The sequence below is a fragment of the Syngnathus floridae genome, chromosome 19 (assembly GCF_059516105.1).
Source record: "Syngnathus floridae isolate MCC-2025c chromosome 19, RoL_Sflo_1.0, whole genome shotgun sequence".
In the NCBI taxonomy this organism is placed as follows: Eukaryota; Metazoa; Chordata; class Actinopteri; order Syngnathiformes; family Syngnathidae; genus Syngnathus; species Syngnathus floridae.
In genome coordinates, this window is record NC_142431.1 from 3,241,289 (window position 1) to 3,259,908 (window position 18,620).

Here is an 18,620-nt window from a genome sequence, read left to right on the forward strand (position 1 = left end):
GTGGACTCTTGCTCGGTAAGAACCTGGTTCGATCCCAGGTGGGAAAATATATCTAGATGTGCTTTCATTGTGCAATTTTTATTCTTTTTTTTAACCTCGGGTAGTGTACCTATTGAAGTGTCCATGAGGTGGACCTACACATATTGCCATATAAAGAAGCAGTTAACCAAATGTCTGATTTTTATGTTTTAATTGGCGAATAAAGAAACAAGGAATAAAACACCAGACAAGTTTTAACATAAATGTTGATTAAAAATAATATTAAAAGTAAATTTCAAACCAGCAATCTAATGTGAAATTGCAGTAGATATATTGGATAACAGTATTTAGGCATATGTATGCATACACGTTATTTAAAAACTGTATACTACTATACAACAGTGTTTACCAGCTCAGTGGCCTTGTGTTAGAGTGTCCGCCCTGCGATTGGGAGGTTGTGGGTTCGAATCCCAGCCGGGTCATACTGGAGACTATAAAAATGGTAGAAGTTTAAATCCTACTTTGAAACCCTAACCCTAGTTTTAAATCCTACTTTGAAACCCTAACCCTAGTTTTAAACCCTACTTTGAAACCCTAACCTAGTTTTAAACCATACTTTGAAACCCTAAACCCTAGTTTAAATCCTACTTTGAACCCCTCACCCTAGTTTAAATCCTACTTTGAACCCCTAACCCTAGTTTCAAACCCTACTTTGAAACCCTAACCCCTAACCCTATCACTTATACACTTAAGTGATGTGAATGAAAGCTTAAAAAATCCCTGTCGTTGTTCATGGCAATTGGGTGAAAGAGGGGTGAAGATTTCAAATGTAATGAAAAGCAAAGAGAAGAAAATTGCCACGATTTGTAAATGGAGATATCAGCATGACATTAGGGCATAAAAAATGTCCTGCTTAAATTTACGTTCCAGTCGTATATACATTACACTACATTATGTAATGTTATTTTTTTGGCAGTCACTGGCACAATGCAATTCTTTGACAGTCTATTCAAGTCTGGCAGAAAAATGTGGGATGGGGTAGGGGGGGCTCTGACATGTGTTTTGTGTTAATAATAAGGCCGCTCCCTTTCCTTCAGAGGGTAACAATAACATTGTTCTGCAAGTCCGATACAAGCAAGACCACCGCTTAAATGTCTACTTTTATTGTTCAATGCAAGCCAGTTGCATTTCATGACAACACTCCGTTTTAAAAAAATAGTAGGATTCTCTATTGGTATTTGTTTTATTTCTTTGATATAAAAGATTTTGTTCAGTGTAACATGAAACTCCAGAAGTACAAATTGTGCTAATATATGGTGCACTTTTCAGTCAGTTGACAAAAAACTACAGACCTCGTTCCCATATGAAGAGAAAGGCTCATTATTATGAATGATGCTATCTATAGCATTCATGGTGAGAGGTTAGCCTTAGCGTCAACGACGTTTGTTCACAAATTCAACTGAATAAAAAACAAATGTTGTCAAACTAATTGTACCTTTGCTTTTAAACAGCATTGTAGTAGACCATTTTTAATTCTTTCTAAATTCCTCAATCATCTGTTTAACACATCTTCGGAGTACCTGCTCCAAAAACCCGCAAAATGACAAATGTATTCATTTTCTAAGATAGAACCATTAAAGTGCCACCCTTCAAAGAAAAGTGTGTCGGCATATATATCATAGATGTAGACCACTTTTGAAATCAACAATCTTCATCCCCCCCACTACATTCAAGTTCAGTACCGACCACAATGTGTATGATGATGATCAGTCTGTAGTTAGTGCCATCTAACATAGTTGAGAAAATTCTTCTTCATCATCTTCAAATGTCAGGTCTTTGGCATTTACTTGAGAAGCACTTCTTCAATTGTTTCTTTGTGCTCCTTTTAGCTCTTCTGAGTCCTTGTCTAAGCTGTTACTGTGTAGCCCGTTGGCTACTCTGCTGCGTCCTGGATTGATCATGGGTATGTTGCACTCCTGGAGATCCAGGGGTTCCTGGCGGTCCAGGAGGCCCAGCTGGTCCTGGTTTCCCTTTAGGCCCTGGTGGTCCAATTATACCCGGTAGTCCTGTTTGGCCCTGGATCCCTGATGGACCTCTCGTTCCTGGGATTCCACTTTTACCAAGTGGACCCATATCGCCTTTCTGGCCCTTTTCACCACGTGGTCCTGGTTGACCAGGGGCGCCCTTGGGTCCTGTGACACCTACCATTCCTCTATTGCCACTAAGGCCAGATTGACCAGCTGCGCCTCTGGGCCCAGAAGAGCCCTTTTCTCCTTGCACGCCACGGCCTCCTATCGGGCCTCGCTCACCTTTGCTGCCGGTATATCCTTGAGGTCCTTTTAAGCCAATCTCTCCACGGTTACCTTTAGGGCCGGGCAGTCCTGGAGCACCTGTTGGTGGATAGTTTCATGAAGATTTGTGATTTTCTAAGCACAACACTAACCCTACCTTTTATTATTGTGAAATTCTTGATCAGTTGTGTATGGTGGGTATCCACCAACTTCATCTCCTCCATCACCATGGACAAGTTCCTGACATCTACATCCAAACGGACATTTAACAATGTGTTCTCCTGCTTCAGTGCGTCCGCCGAGGTAAGGAGTAACAAGATGCTGCTGTTTAAGTTCTGCAAGAGGTCGGGATAGAAAAGCAAAGCCATCAAAATGTTTGAAACCATCACTCTGGTTCCGTGTTGTCCCAACCTGCATATCTTCCATTTGTCTGCTTAGGCGACTCTGGCAAGTGGAGCTCTCAACGTTGATGTACTTGTACATGCTCTGGACATGACTGACGGTGGCATTGATGCTGGACGATATCGTTTCTATTTCCATCTCAATAGAGTTCAGACGCCCATCCAAGGCAGAGAAACGTTCTCCAGTCCGGTTTTCGTAGTATCTAACGATGATAATTAAGTGAGGCTTTAAATTTACTGCCGTTAGATCATTTCATAATTATCTCTCGCAGATGGGTGTAGAACTGATTCATGAAGTGGAGAAGAATAAACATACTTGGAATGGTAGTGCAGGTCATGCATGTTCTCCTCATGTTCATCCATGAAAGATGTGATGTTGTCGAGTTGCACCTGGAGGTTCATTATCTGAAAAGGAAATCATCTTAGACACCACACCATCTTTGACAACATTTGATTCAGACACACACCAGCCGAATGTGCTCGTGGTACATCTCCGAGTACATGGAGATTCTCTGGTGGTCCGCGACGACATTATTTTGCAGGGACCGTAAGATTTGGGTGTTGCTGCTCGCATTGGATTTAATCAAGCCCAGAACTTGACTGTAGTTCTGCCAGTCGTTTGTCAACTTCTGAAGGACCAGAGTCTCCTCATCTGATTTTTTCTGCAGGGCATCAATCCACATAGTACTAGAGAGGATAGATGACAGATAAATGATTTCCTGAGATGTAAGCAGGAAATTTACGATTGATATTTTTCACACACCTAAGTGCCACTGTGGTGTTGATTTGCTGCGCAGTAGCTTTGACATCATACTGATCTTCTGTCAGAGTTTTCATTCGCTCTGCCGTTTCCTCCAGCACGTCCTTCCAACCATCCACCTGGTCTTGGTATCCCACCAGCAACTGGTTGAGAAATTTAATGGACATGACGTGGCTCTGCATATCTGTGCTAAGCTGTTTACTAGTGGCTGTTAGCTTGGTTTGGGTTTGAGAAGCTTGATCCAAGACCTGAGTGATAAACCAAGGAATGATTATTTGGTGAAGCCTTGATGGGATTTTATGGTACCTTAAAATTCCATTGCGACCCAACATACCTGCTCTTGTCCCAGTAACATTTTTTGGATGTCCTCGAACTCCTGCTTGAGTCGACTTATCTCCTCACTGTATAGAGTCACATCCAGACAGCCTGAGCAGTTACTGATTTCTGTGAAATCAAAATAGGAAGTTATGGAACAGAAGTTTTTTATGATGGACAATATCAAAGCTTTACCATCCATGACTTTCTGAGCGCTGGTGATCTTCTTTTCATAGACTAACTCTTCTTCAGAAAGATAGTCCACCTTCCTAAAAACTGGAGGAAGTTTGGGGAAAATGCATCAAGATACTTTAAAGTCAAACCAAAACAATAAACATGGCAGCCATATGACTGATGAGAGCAGGTTCATGTAGCTGTGTAGTTCCTCAAACCCCCCACGAATATCCCGAAAGAGTGCTCAAATACTTTTTGAGTGAACGGTGTGTGTTTTCAAATCGTTTCCGCATCATAAGCGCTGACTCAGGGGAGTGATGGATAAACGTGTCCACATGTGGTGCGCACACACCACCTGTTTGCTCGGCTCTTCTGACCGTAAGACTCACAAAGCTTCCGGAATTGATGACTCAGCAATTGTAGAGGTTTTGGAATGAATCCTTGAACTTATAGTGATTTCGAGTTTCTCTATCACTTACATTCTTAGCTTGTCTTGAGTGATCGTTTTTTTTTTCGATTTGATGTCAGCACCAAGCTTTACCAACCCCCACCTGAGATGTGAGTGATAATAAATTATTCCGATTTACTGCTCTGACCAATAAAAGGGTGACGCTGATGTGTAAAACATCTGCAGATGTCAGGTAAAAAACATGACGCACGTTTGTTTGATATGTGGGAGTTAAGTAAGCTCTCACAAGCCATCAATTATATTCATTGTTCTCTGGAAGCTGTTGACCATCGTTATGGTTGACTCACCTAGTGATGCCAGAACTACGACAGTGATGATGAGGAACACGACTAACGCATAAAGGACTTTGACAGCCAGTTGGAGAGAATGGCTCTGCTGGCATCTCACACATCCTCCTCTTGTGCGACCTGAACACATCATCACGTAGATTGTGCAGCTATATACAATCAAGATTTGCGAATCTATTATGTGTCACCTCTGAACGGAGGGATGTCCTCTTCCTCGCCATTGAGCTCCTCTTCTGCAAAACCACATGTCGTGTTTTGTTTAATCACACCTTAGCAGCATCATAACAAACGACAGACATGACAACTTTAAGATTACCTTTAAAAAGCTGATTCTCATATCCTCCGTAGCTGTCTGTGGAGGAAACAAAGACAAACATGTAAGAAGCACATATTTTTCTATCATGACGAAAATAAATACTTTTAATCAGCTGCTCTATCGGCATGGTTTGTTCAGGCCTGTGCACAGATAGACCCCTAGTGGTGATGAAGCGCCAGTCCTTTTTGTCCTGGATATAAAATAAAATAAAATGAAATAAAATAAAAATAAAATGAAATGAAATACAATAAAATATAACAAAATAAAATAAAATACCTAACCCTAACCCAAATAAGCGTTAGAAGATGGATGGATGAAAATAAAATAAAGTAAAATAAAATACAACAACCATTATATTTGCAATCACACTGTTGAAAAGAGCAGTGAGCTCCACCACGACATCAAATGAACCAGACAGGGGTTTTAAAAAGTCATGGTACCTGGCTGTCATGTTTTAATTGGAACAGCACACACAAACACAAGTCACACACTGGAACATGTGCACATGATGTCAGGTAATGAAACCACACAGCAGACCTACAAGGAAACCTTCAAAACGTTCCAGTAGAGAGGCGGGCAGCTGACGAGAAACTGTTAAACTGCTAAATTATCATTATGTAATGGTTTATGTTACAGGCTAGAAGTGAACATAGGCACTTTTTTATGGAAAATTAATTACTATGACACCAAAACATAAATCACATCAAAAGAGGACTGCTTGTTTGTTTTTGTTGTTTCTGGCTTTCTCTTAGAGATGCCTTCACTCATGATTAATCTGTTTTGAGAAATTGGAAACAGCACAGACTGGGGAAAGAATTTAGTATTTGTTAAACAATGTTAAAATAACAGTTTGGTGCAATAAGGTAAGCAAATGTAACTGGATAACAGCATCAGGTCTGCTCATCCTGCAGAAATATTTATACAAGGACTACACACAATTAAATAATAACGATCAAGAATGAAGAAAAAAAATCAAATCGAGTATGTAAATATTTGACTGAAAAATAACACATAACTCAAACACTTAACTATTGTGGTTATTTGGACCTTGTGTGTAAATTTGAAAGTATCAGCACATTGTTTATAACCTAAATTGGTATCCACCCTCAAATATTTGTCTGCTCTTCAAGTCTTCCCACCCTCCACCAGCCTTTTCTCCGTCGCTCATGTTTTCATTCCTCCCTGTGGAAAAAAAAAAAAAATCTCCTCCCGTCTGACTCGTTAGTGAGGAAGCGGAGAAGTCCAACACTCACAGAACAGCGGCACAACAACATGGCCGTCCAAAGTCACACCTAAACAGCTAAGTCACGGCCAAACCAATTGGAACCACTAAAAATATATTCAGCTCGTTTTAAATCATTTGCATAGTTATGACATAAGCAGCTTGAACAGAACACTCAAGAAAATAATCCATGGAGTTAGTTTGAAACTTTTTTTAGTTAATTCATCCTGAACTATTATAGCCACAGAGGACAGAGCAATTTTTATCATTACAGCCAAGTTGTTAAAAGATTAAACTATAGCTTGACACGTAACGTTATTTCTAATTATCCAGAGCAGACCAAACCCTGACGTGTCCAAACCATGGATGGAAAACTGGATGGCGAGCAAAACAAGTGCACAATTAGCCTTGAAAAGACTTACAGTATGTGTAAAGCTGGAAAATGTCTTTTCCTAAATCTAATAAATTGAAACATTTCCTATGTCGGCGTAGTGCAGATGTAAGATCCAGCATAAACCAGATGAACTCGACGAGAGCAAGAGAAAAAACACATAAAAGCATGAGGAGCTCACATCTATGTTCCAGACAAGACCACAAAACTGAAAATGATCATGTCAACCACAGGGAAACTAATTCTCTTACATAGTAAGTTGTTCTGGAAGGTTCTTGGTTTGAGTTTGGAACAAAGTAATAAGTCAATATAGCTTGTAAAATCAGCTAATATTTGAGGATATTTGATAGTTATTGTGATTTTATATGCATTATCAAAAATATGAGTAGTATCGGTACTTTGTATCGGTATCGGCGACTCTTCAAAAATTGTAGTAGTATCCCTATTACAAATTAATACGATTTCATCAACAAAGATCTCCAATGTAACATTATGCGGAAAATCATTTTATAATAGACACACCAGACAATTGAGCGTTCTTATGCACAGCTGGGGGAACTTTCCGTGAAGGTGATTTTTTTTTCACGAACCTAGTGTTATTGCAAATGGGCAACTGGTCCAGATGGTGTTCCATGGCAGTGAAACACACCTATGAAAATATCAAGCTTGGAAGCACGTGAAGGCAGACATACTCCATGCAACCGTAAACCACAACCGAAGACACAATTTCTAAAAATGATGATTCAACTTCGGTCATTTGAGCCATCCGATGTTTGCAAACGCAGCATTAAGCCAATATTGAAAAGAAAGAAAAAAAAAAGTATGACTTATGCACATTATCTTTATTCTTTCCTAACTTTATCTTTTTACTTGCCCAGTTGTAAATGAAAGCAGAACTCAAAAGATGCTCCAGGTCAGATTAGAGGTTTGGACTCAGTTGATTATTTGGGAGTCTTTTGACTGGAATGTGAATGTGGTCTCCTAAAAAACATCTGTTTGGAAGTATTTGGTTCCTTTTTTTTTTTATTTATTTATTAAAAATGACAAGGGCCATTATTTTAGGAAGGCATGTATATAAGAACTAAGTTGTGTCCAGTACCCAGGGGTTCTTTGCTCACTCTTTCCCAAACTGAACGTCTGTCCATCATCCAGAGCATCTCCTACTTCGAGTCCCCTCTGGCCTTGTGAGGAATGTATGAGGCAGCATATTCTGGCAGCAAGAATAATCCTCGGGGAGAAGATTTTTTTTTTTTTTTTTTTTTTTTACAAACATGATTTCATTGCTCAAATCTTGAACTTTGCTAAAAGTTGAACAGATCAAATCAATCTCCAGAAGAAAAGAAATTAAGAAAATCATATTGACTTTTTGGGGGAGGGGAAAGTAGGCCATTATTTTAGGAAGTCATGTATATGATCTTTAAAGTGTAAGGAGCACCCACGGGTTCTTTGCTCACTTTTTCCCCAAACAAACCTGTCCATCATCCAGACCTTCTCCCACAGCAAGCCCCTTCTGTCCCCAGCCCTGAAAGGAATGTATGAGGCAGCATATTTTTCTCAGGGTGAACTGGGCTGGACTCGCCCCTCAGAAAGACTCTGGGAAACCACATCAACATAGCTGCTGTAGTCTTTGGCTGAGGAACACACTTAGCATGTTCTTTTGAGTTCATTGGCTGTGCCGCCATGTGGCTTCAGACTACTTTACCACCTCCCAGAATTCTCGAGGGAGAGCAAGATGGAGGTGATTACTATTTATTGGCAATGTTCAAATCCAAACACGAGCTCACATCATGTGAAACTTGTTATAATCAGTCTGTGGAAACATAGTAGATTGCAGAAGAGGTCGATTACACTCAGGTATTTAGATGATATATATTTCCGCCTACGTGTTTATACTGGTAAAGCACATCTAAAACATCCGGGTAGGGATTGAGGAAACAGCGTGGTTGGGTTGTCATGGTTACAAAACTAACAGCAACTAGAAACAAACAGAGGTGTCCTGCTCCACAGGCTTGGGAGTTCAAGGTCAAAGGAAGTTTGGAAAGAGGTGAGGGTTTATTTGAAGATGTTAAAAGTCCATCACTTGACACAAACCATCTGTTTCATTGGAAAGAAAAAATATATAGTGCTGTATACACTAAATTACTTCACTGTGGACTTTTTTTTGCCTATTCAGGCCTTATTTTTTATTTGGAATTACGGTTTTAAAAATAATACTGGAATACTCAAAAATTGTGGTTGTTTTGAAGTAAAACCAAGCAGGAAACTTTTACCATTAAATCTTTTTTTTTTTTCAAAAGCGCTTTTCTACAGTTCACATTTTGAGTTCAAATAAACATTAGTTTTGGTTTTGAGGTACTTACACGCAGTGGCTGACTCCAAGATATTTGTTGGGACTTCTTTTTTGTTTTATGAGCCAATCATTCCACAATTTTAACTGCTTTCCTTTCTGATTCCATTTTCAACTGAAAAAAAGTGGTATGAAACATCCCTGATTATTATTATTACTATTTTGTCATGATTGGCCACTTGTTGCTAGGTAGATCTCATTCAATTAATTCTTACTTGCACCGTGGAGCAATTAAATACCAATTGGTTGAGTAACTTAAACATATATAAAAATATTTATTCAGTATTAGGAAAGAAAAAGCAAACTGCTGGTACTCAATCAATCTACTACAGTTGCCTCTGCTTTTCTTTTCTTTTTTTTTTCCTGCAATGGCAAACAGGCTTACATCATTTCAAGCTGTTAGCCCACATGTGTTATTTCCTCCCACTTCCTCATCCCAACTGTATCCTTCAAGTCTCCATTGGGCTTTCAGTCAAACCTTTGTGGCTCAGCACAAAGCTAGTGTGGGAAACATATAATGATCCTGCCCTCTTCTAAGCCCCCTGGCAAATTTTGCCTTCATACCATGTTGCTTCAAACCTTATGTTCTCTTGCTCCCTTGAAGAGGAGTCAAGATGTGGTAAACTTGGCGACGGCACACAACACTTTTGTTAAAGTAATGGAGAGCTAAGACGTATGAGAGATTTAAAAAGCTGACAGACTCGTTTCACACCCAAGATCAACAAAGTAGTACTTTCTCAGGATTCTAAATGTGAAACATAAGTAGGTGCTATTTTCACAGGTGCATGGTAGGTGCCGTGCTAGGATACCCAGCTAGCTATTTTCCATTCTGCTCATCCTCACGAGATACGCTGGAGCCTATCCGAGGTGACGACAGGTCAGGTGGTGTACACCTAAGATTGGTTGCTAGCCAATTGTAGGTCACATAAACATAAAATTTTTCGGCCTGGCATAGACAGATAAAGATAATTTATTGTATAGACAATAAAGTTTTTTAGACCAATTATGTACAAATAGATAAAATCTGGATTCCACCCAGAATGTGCTAACTACTCTATTTTGCAGATGAACCCTAACCCAACATCATACACACACCTATCACACTTTACCTTTCATGGTTCCTCACTTCGACTCGCTGATGCTCAGCTTGATGCTCGTGGTTGTGATGATGGTGATGTCGCCGCCTCCTCCGCTCGTGAAGCCAAAGTAGTCAACGGGCATCTACATTCATTTTCCAGGAGAAAAAAAAAAGTTGAAAAAGTCCTCAATGTTCTGATAGAGTTTACAAAATGGTGCTAATTCATTTGCATCTTAAAATGAAACATATTGCGGTTTAATAGTGCTTTGATCGTTGGATGAGTGTTTGAAACGCTAAAAGTGCGTTGGATTGGAGCTCTGTGCTTTCATCCCTCTCCCATCCAGAGCCTGAGGAGACTAAAACCTCTGCAGAATGAATCCATGAGCAACTTCCAGAGGGAGGGAGGAAGCAAGAAAGAAGAAAACGAGTGAGTGGGGGAGAGAGAGAGAGGGAAACAAAGAAACTGGAAACATGAGGGAGGGTCTGGAACTGGGCCAAAAAAGGAAAAAAAAAAGGAGGCCCCATGTGTTTTGTGGCTGAGTTAATGACTAACAAATGTTTGGACACGACAGGAATGAGCACCTTGGACGTAACACTAGGAAATATCTTGAAGGGAACACCTGCACGTACCAAAGTTATAATTCCAATCTGGCACTATTCTCATTTTTTGCTGACCTCAGAGCGCAGTCCCAAAATCTGACAGCAGGTGCAATTAGAACATCAAGTTACAATAGTGAAAATATTTTCGCAAGGCTGAAACGTATCCTGGGCAGCCCATTATTAATACTCTTCATTCTTTGCAGTGATTGTAGCCAATTGTATTTTACCGAGCATCCTTTTCGGGTGACGTCGACATCCCCACATATGCTCTGAGGCCTCATGCTCCATTATGCAAACCAGAAAAGTATTCCATGACAAACATCTCTCAGCTGTCCTTTGATCATGAAGAATCGTATCGTGCCGCGTTTCTAAAACAGCCCACATTCCGACCAGAACGTGCTCACGCATGTCACCCGACACAAAGCTGCAGCTAAAGTGATACCAGAATCATGCAAATGTTTTTTTTTTTAAGAAGTCCATCTGGAGCCAATCAGCAGTCAATATCACTCGCGGGGCCCATTAAGCCCTGGTGATAATTGCGCCGTGTGCCAGAGGTTCCTCATTAAGATGTTCTCTTTGCATTTGTTTTGAACTCCATACCATCAGTTAAGCCAGACCCTCATCAACAACCATGGAGACGTTTCAGTTCAGTGCTCGGCCAGTTGGACAAAGACGTATTTTCATTTGTTTAGAGACGTTATTCTCAAATGGTGGGTCAGGCTCCTAAAGTGGGTCACCTAGATGCAGTAAAAAAAAAAATGACGCAAGCACACAGCTTGTACATCATTTGGAGCAGTTCCAAACCAGTAGTTATCAGACAAAAATATTTGAATAAAATATATAGAGAAAATCATATTCACCAGGGACAGGAAGTGTTAGCGCATCAGCTCGAGCCACACATAAACAAACGTCAAATTTAATTGGATAGCGATATACGTAGATCGAAAGAAAAGTTGCATGGTGCAAACATAACTTAGTATTTAAAATGTAAGTGAAATTCTGTGGCAGTATTCAATGCAATTGTTAATGCATCATTTTACCATATTCATTATTGCAAATATATTCATGCAAATATATTCATGTTTTAATATAAACGTATGTAGTATTTCTAAAACTATGAGTTTACAAGACTATTTTACAGCAAAAAAAGCTAGTAAATAGCTTTAAGATTGTGATTGTACAAAACCACAGCCTCTGTGGAACATCTGGACTGCTTCACACGCACACACACACACGCAAAATGCAAAACAACATTCAGCAGTGTGTCACGCAAGAGACTTTCGGTTTAGTCACACTGGATCTGTGGCTGCTAAAGCATTTGACACCAACAAACGCAAAGTCCAGATGTGTTCTATGGCTCTCCGACCTCTCGCCATTAAAGGCGCATATGCATGTCATTGTAAGAATGCCAGTATTAAAGTTGATTTTTGTCTCATGTCAGAAATTGAGAGCAGACATGCTTGGAAAGGAAGATTGTGGGAACAAGGAGTGATGTATTTTTACATTGTTTTGTTACTGCTGCAAACGTAAAATAAGGGAACATTATCAGTCATAATGACACGCACAAATATAATTGCAAAATCATATATTAGTTCTTATCAAAGTAAGGACATTATTTTCAATATTACCAGCCAGTGCATCCTAAAAAAATATTTTGAAGCTAATTTTAGGTTCATTATTAATCAGCATTTACATTAGAAAGACTCCTATACTATTTGGTATAACAAAATATGCATCAATTGTTTAATTTACTAAAATTATAATTACACACAAGGGCCTTGAGCACAAAAGGTGGCCCTCAAATAAATAGTAAATATCAATATTCTAAAGTTTTGTCTGAGTTTTACGAACTGTGAGCGTTGACAGTTGCTGCCCTCTAGTGTCACATTTGCTAATAACATCCAATTCCTGCTAAAGTTGAAAAGTGCAAGTTCTGCACATGAAAAACAAGTTAAGGGTAATTTACTGGAAAATTCATCATTCCCTTTCCTACTTACATAAGAAATAACGTAAGTTGTCGTTAAATGAATGAATGAAAGTACACGAGTGTCTTCATTATAATCTGTTGAAAGGTTTTCTTTTTTTTTTTTTTACACATACAACAAATACGATGCACTTTGCATACTTTGAATTGTTAAAATAAAATGTGCAAAAAGCAGTCCAATGCAATTTGGCAAATACATTTTCCACTTTCCCCTATTTAGTTGAGGGTGTTTTCGTCCACAAATGATTGTGGTTTTTTGTTTTTCATATAGCACGTTTTTGGAGACGAGTTGGTTGCATTATTAAATGCTGAGTCACCGTCATCATCAGCAGCATGAATCTAATGTTTGTGCACAGTTCGGTCTTCAGCTGCCGGTAAATTACGACATTTCTGGAAAAGTCTTCAGACGCTTGGTTGTTAAGTACACAGACGAACAATAGGAAATTGTATGCTGATTTTCAAAATAACAATAGCCGCTAAATTAAAATGAAAAGATTTAAATGGGACATTAATCATAACGAGGGCACTCTTAGAGTTTTATAAACATTTTTGTATAATTTATTTTAAAAATGGTGAAATTATTAATTTTATATATATATGTGGTCCTCACTGTTCTGGTGACAGTGTTTTTTTTTTTTTTTTTTGCATTAGTCTAAGTTTTTATTAGATTAACTTGTATTTATTTATTTTTAAAATTAATTAATCGAATTGAATCATTGTTATTTGATTTGCTGATAAAAATACAAAATGATTTTACATGTACATTAAACATTTGTTAAATGGTTGGTCAGTGTATAGCTAATTTATGCTTTCATTTACATATTTTTTATTCTAAAAACTCCAACACTATGACATTTAGACATTTTATATAGTGTGCATGCACTTTATCTACTTTTATTTTGAAGCGAATCACCGGAAAAGTCTTCCAGCATTGAAGGTAGCGGTAAAATACCGGTCAGATGAGTCACGTGTTTGCATGTCCCAGTTTTATCTGCTGCTGTATAAATAAGAGCAGCAATGATGCAAAGCAGCTTCAGACGTCCTGGTCCTGGACCCTGAAGACGCACTCATAGGTGAGTATCAGCTTCTTTTATTTGAGTCAACCTGCAGCAATACAGCTTGCAAAGTAAATCCTTGATCTATTTGCACATTAAAATGAGAGCAGTATCAATATTATTATTCTGAAGCTCACATAACCTGCAGAATTTTTTTAAAACGTTATATTCGTGACTTGAATGTCTTACATAAGCATTTTAGTTAGTTTCAAATGCTGTAGTGGTAAGATGCAGAATTCTAGGCCACCTGGTTGAACTGATGACTTGTTTGTTTTGCTTACTCATGGGGGTGACCTCCATCTCTGTATCAGAACAAGTGGATTAAAGTCGATGATGTCGTATTCAATTGCAGCATATTCAGTACAGTATACAGAGATGCAAAATATATATAGTAGCAGTACTGTATTTGCAGATCGATAAATCAAAACATTAATTTAAATCCAAATTTTAGCAGTGGATAGTGAGAATTTTGGGGGTCATTTCTGAGGGCCGTCTAATTGTGGTATAAGCACATGACGCACCAAGTTAGTCCTTTGGGTGCGTAAAGCGCCCCGGGCGTGCAAAAGGAGGACACCAGTATTCCATTTGCAAGGTGAATTAAAAGAAAAGGGCGATATTAATTCTTATTTTAGATCAAGATAATTACAAGTCCGTTTAGCAAAATGAACCACACAAATGTGTCATTCAAAACCTAGTATATGTCATTACAATTTGTTTTTATTCTTTTAATTCTGACAAAAAAAAACACCTTCAAAAAATGGTTTTAGGATGTGGGATGAAACCAGAGCACAGGAACAAAACAGAACTTCAAATGATATTTGTTTTGGTTTACTTTGCAAAGCAAATGGAACTTTATTTGCTTTTATCTGGATTGGCATGTTGCATTCTGTGTGTTGTGTAACCATCGTCACTGCACGCAGCCTTTATTTTAAATCCCGTGGCTCGGCCTCAGAATTGTGAATCATCCCCCTTTCCTCTTTGTCAACTGTCTCTGTTTAACTCTCCCACACTTTGGATGCTTTTGTTGGCATTAGTAACCCCCTACGCCCATTCCACCCCCCCGCCCCCTCTTTGCAGCTCACCCAGTCTGGATGATTTTACATCATTAACGATGCCTAAAAGGAAATGATCCAACCATGCAGTAATATAATGAAGTGTCTATTTTAATTGTGAGTAGGAGACTAACCTCATTATCCAGCTCATACGCCACCACAGAGATGGAAAGAATTTCTTTGCTTCCAAAACCTGTTCACAGAAGATACAAGAGATGCTCAAACAGTCTGGAATAGTGAAACATTGCCAAATTAATTCCATCTATATTTCAAAAATGATTTATTTTCTTTGTCCAGTCAGATTTCATCTGTGTTGCCAGGTAACGTAAATTATATGAGTGTTTCTTGAAGGGGTGACCTTCTGATGAAAGGTCACCTGAGTTTGAATAAGGAGAATTAAGGGTCAGCAGAGCAGATTAATCAGCAGAAATGGATAAACAGAGAAGAAGGTTGCCGTTCAAGTTATGCAACGCTCAGCGGAAAGTTACACTTTGGTGAAAGTCACACTCAACACTAAGGTCAGCGTGTGGACACGATGTCCTGGTGATATGGTTACATTCATTCACGCCACACACACGCTTTGTCATGATTGTGGAGAGCATCTCGGTAGGGGTCAGCAGCAATGGAAGACGGTAACAATAACTGAATTGTATCTTTTATTTTGAAAAAAATAAGAAAGTCTGAAGTGTTTGGCGTTAGTGAATTAACTTTTCACCGTTTTTTTTTGTGGAACGGTGGAACAATCATGTTTTTCTTTAAATCAGAAGCATGTAGAGCCACCTAGTGTCTATAATATGACATTACAACAGCATCGCATATGGAAGGAGAACGTTGACTCAAATCTTACCTGATCTGTTTTTTTTTTCATCACAAGCATTTCTCATCAACACCTGCTGACCCTGTAAGAGTCGGAGAGGATGTTAATGATGATGATGATGAAGATCAGGAAGGGCTCCAAGTCGCTGGCTTTGGTGGCTCTTTTTCTGGCCTGCGCCAACTGCTTGGTTCCTCCCACCGATGAAAATCTCAAACGTAAGATCTTTTAGCCACATGTAAAATTAAGTATACTTTGCTAAGAGGAATATTGAACTAAAAATGCATAAATCCATACTCGTGTTTTTTCTCTGCAGAGATCTCACTTGAGGGAGAGAAGTACCTAAATGTGCAGATTGAGAATGCCATCAATGGCGTCAAGGAGATGAAGAACATGATGCAGAAATCGTCAGAGGACCACAAGAAGGTTTTGGACGAGCTGGAGAAAACCAAACAGAAGAAAGATGTATGGACAGTTTACTCATCAAAGTCCTTGAGAGCCCTGACCTCAACAGAAGTTGTTGTGATGTTGCAGGAGGCCATGATGGCTGCTCAGGAGATGGAGACCAAGCTGCAGGAACAGGAGGAGGTCTGTAACGAGACCATGAAGGCCCTGTGGGAGGAATGCAAGCCATGTCTGAAAAGAACTTGCGTCAAATATTACTCCCGCACATGTAGCAGTGGATCTGGGATGGTGGGACGCCAGGTGAGATATCACTGGCTTATCGGTATTATGAATTTTGGTATAACTTAGCTGTCTCGTTTTTGCGACAGTTGGAGGACTTACTGAACCGAACGTCTCCCTTCTCCATTTGGATCAACGGGGAGAGGATGGACACCCTGGAGCAGGAAGGACAACGTCAGAGCAAAGAGTTTAAGGAGCTGGAAGACAAATACTCCGAGATGGCTGACGGAGTGGATGGCATATTTTCGGACAGCATGAAGGTAAGGTGCTATATTTCTTTTAATTATAATTTATAAGAAATAGCTACTTTCTTTTTAATTAACTAAATAGGAAAAACTGAATACATTTATATTTGGCAAAACATTTATTTCCATAAAACTATAATGCATTTTTATTTTTAAAGAATGTAATTATAATTATTTAACCAACTATAATTGATTTCATAAAATACCATTTCTATTTTCTTAAATAAGATCACGATGGAAAAAATCTTACTTGGAATCTTTTGGTGTCGGCAATGTTTTCCAGGTAGCCGATCACGTGCATTACAACCCGCCGGCGTTCACCCTGCCCAACTTCTTCCCATCTCGCTGGCGTCGAAGCATCCACTCGCTCTTCCACGAACCCTTCCCCAGTTTTCAGGGTTTGTTCTCCAGCATGATGGGCTTTGGTAGGAGAGACCCCTTCAGCTCTTTTGGTTCCATGTTGGACATTGACACAGACGTCCCCACGAATGAAGGTATGCTCTGGAACAATAACACCAGGGTTAGAAAAGGATGGAAACTTTTCAATGTGGAGATTAACTATGAAACTGGAAATGTGTTTTTTGCATGTGCTCACAGATGGCAGCGTGAACGAGGACGTGGTCATCACCAAACCTTTCGGAGACGGCAGCATGACCTGCAGGGAGATTCGCCGCAACTCAGCCGGCTGCCTCAAATTCCGCGACGAGTGTCAGAAGTGCAAAGAGATTGAACATGTCGGCAAGTAGTATAATTAATTAAAATATAATTATGATGAATAAAATAACACAGTTAGGGATGGCTTAGTGGTATTTCAAAATTGTCTGTTTTCTTCACAGACTGTTCTGGAAAGAAACCCCTGGAAGGTCCCCTGAAGGAGGAGCTGGAGAGGGCTCTGGCCATAGCAGAGCGCTTCACTCAGCGCTACAACGCTCTCCTAAAGCACTTCGAGGAGCACATGTTCAACACGTCCACCGTCATGGACCTGTTCAACAGGCAGTTTGGATGGGTATCTTCTCTGGCGAACAACACTGACGCCAAGGATGACTTCTTTAAAGTCGAGACGGTAAATACACATTTGACCTTGAGCTATCTTGATTTTCTATTTGTTCTACTTGGGCGGTTGTTGCAATTAAATCTGCTGACTGGCCTAAAAATATTTTTCCAATTAAATCTGGCCGAAAATATTTTTCCTATATCTCATTTTGAACCAAATGTTCTAACTACAAGGTTATTCATTCCTAAAGCAGATAAATGACCATTTTGCAACAATTTAATACTTTTTGTTATTGTAGGTGCTCACCAGGGATCCAGTGGAGAGACCCGGGGAGGAGCCTGAGCAGCCAGACACCAAAGTGTCCGTCAAACTCTTCAAATCACCACCTATGAACTTGAACGTCCCGGGTGACATTCCTTGGAATGACCCCAAGTTCCCAGAGGTGGTGGCTCAGGAGGCATTGGACCGCTATAAGGATATCACTGTGTAAGTAGCCTGTATTATCATATTAAGATTGAATTGAAACTGAAAGTAAAAATCAAGTTTTCTTCTCTTTCAGTGTTGCCAAATAGGGGGCATCGTGCATATTCTGCTTGATCCAAACACACCCTGCAGCGACTCACTGATTCCTCTGCGCCTCCTCCGCTCAAGTCCTGCTTCCGCAAATCGACGGTTTAACCCTCGTAGGGTGTATGTTCATCTCCTTGTCCTGCTGGAAGAGAAAATATTTAGTAGATCGTCTCTAGAAAGGCTTTTTGAGCTGACAACGACCATGAATCTGCCTGACTTTCAAGAGTCTGTCCTACAATGTTCTCCTAACCTCTTAACACCTGCAGATTAAACTGATCCTTTATTGTAATGCGGTAAATTTGTCAAAGATTTCCGAGTAAATGTTTTGGGCTGTTGCTTGCATCATTCTGCACTAATCGTTATGAAACATCAATCCTGCTGTTGAGTATCTCTAAGCTAAATCTTAGCGATGATAAAGCAATGCGTAGAGAAAAATAAAACCTTCTCAAAGATAGTCTCTTGTTGTGTTTATATCAGTTAATAAAAACTAATGAATTCAAATCGTTAGTATTTTATACATTGTAAATTAAGGCATCAAAAGTGAGCATTACCTTTCCTCCGCAGTATTTTCCAGTTGATCTTTGTTGCCCCT

At 39.4% G+C, this 18,620-nt stretch overlaps 3 protein-coding genes across 5 annotated transcripts in view; 2 read left to right on the forward strand and 1 right to left on the reverse strand.

The window, feature by feature from the left end:
- Positions 1–11,612, forward strand: part of ak7a (adenylate kinase 7a) — a 30,261-nt gene extending 18,649 nt beyond the window's left edge. The window contains exon 19 of the mRNA XM_088362472.1: positions 10,375–11,612. The gene's annotated coding sequence lies outside the window, so the exon portion shown is untranslated. The remainder of the gene's footprint in view (positions 1–10,374) is intronic.
- Positions 1,204–14,969, reverse strand: scara3 (scavenger receptor class A, member 3). 2 transcript variants are annotated; one of them, XM_088362473.1, is made up of 12 exons: positions 14,856–14,969; positions 10,062–10,173; positions 4,993–5,028; positions 4,865–4,909; positions 4,677–4,796; positions 3,766–4,022; positions 3,435–3,679; positions 3,139–3,358; positions 2,988–3,076; positions 2,682–2,874; positions 2,428–2,605; positions 1,204–2,369 (listed from the first exon to the last, which is right to left on the reverse strand). In XM_088362473.1, exons 2-12 carry the CDS (start codon positions 10,066–10,068, stop codon positions 1,894–1,896), a joined length of 1,866 nt encoding a protein of 621 aa, XP_088218599.1. In that variant the 5' UTR covers positions 10,069–10,173; positions 14,856–14,969; the 3' UTR covers positions 1,204–1,893. The 2 variants fall into 2 exon arrangements, with proteins under 2 accessions (XP_088218599.1, XP_088218601.1); XM_088362475.1 differs by lacking the exon at positions 14,856–14,969 and having other exon boundaries at positions 3,766–3,875; positions 3,942–4,022; positions 10,062–10,419.
- On the forward strand, positions 13,538–18,482 carry clu (clusterin). 2 transcript variants are annotated; one of them, XM_088362477.1, is made up of 10 exons: positions 13,538–13,687; positions 15,596–15,753; positions 15,852–16,000; positions 16,070–16,240; positions 16,309–16,479; positions 16,748–16,958; positions 17,062–17,202; positions 17,301–17,527; positions 17,757–17,944; positions 18,018–18,482. In XM_088362477.1, exons 2-10 carry the CDS (start codon positions 15,639–15,641, stop codon positions 18,028–18,030), a joined length of 1,386 nt encoding a protein of 461 aa, XP_088218603.1. In that variant the 5' UTR covers positions 13,538–13,687; positions 15,596–15,638; the 3' UTR covers positions 18,031–18,482. The 2 variants fall into 2 exon arrangements, with proteins under 2 accessions (XP_088218603.1, XP_088218604.1); XM_088362478.1 differs by lacking the exon at positions 18,018–18,482 and having other exon boundaries at positions 17,757–17,948.
- Positions 18,483–18,620: the final 138 nt, after the last annotated feature.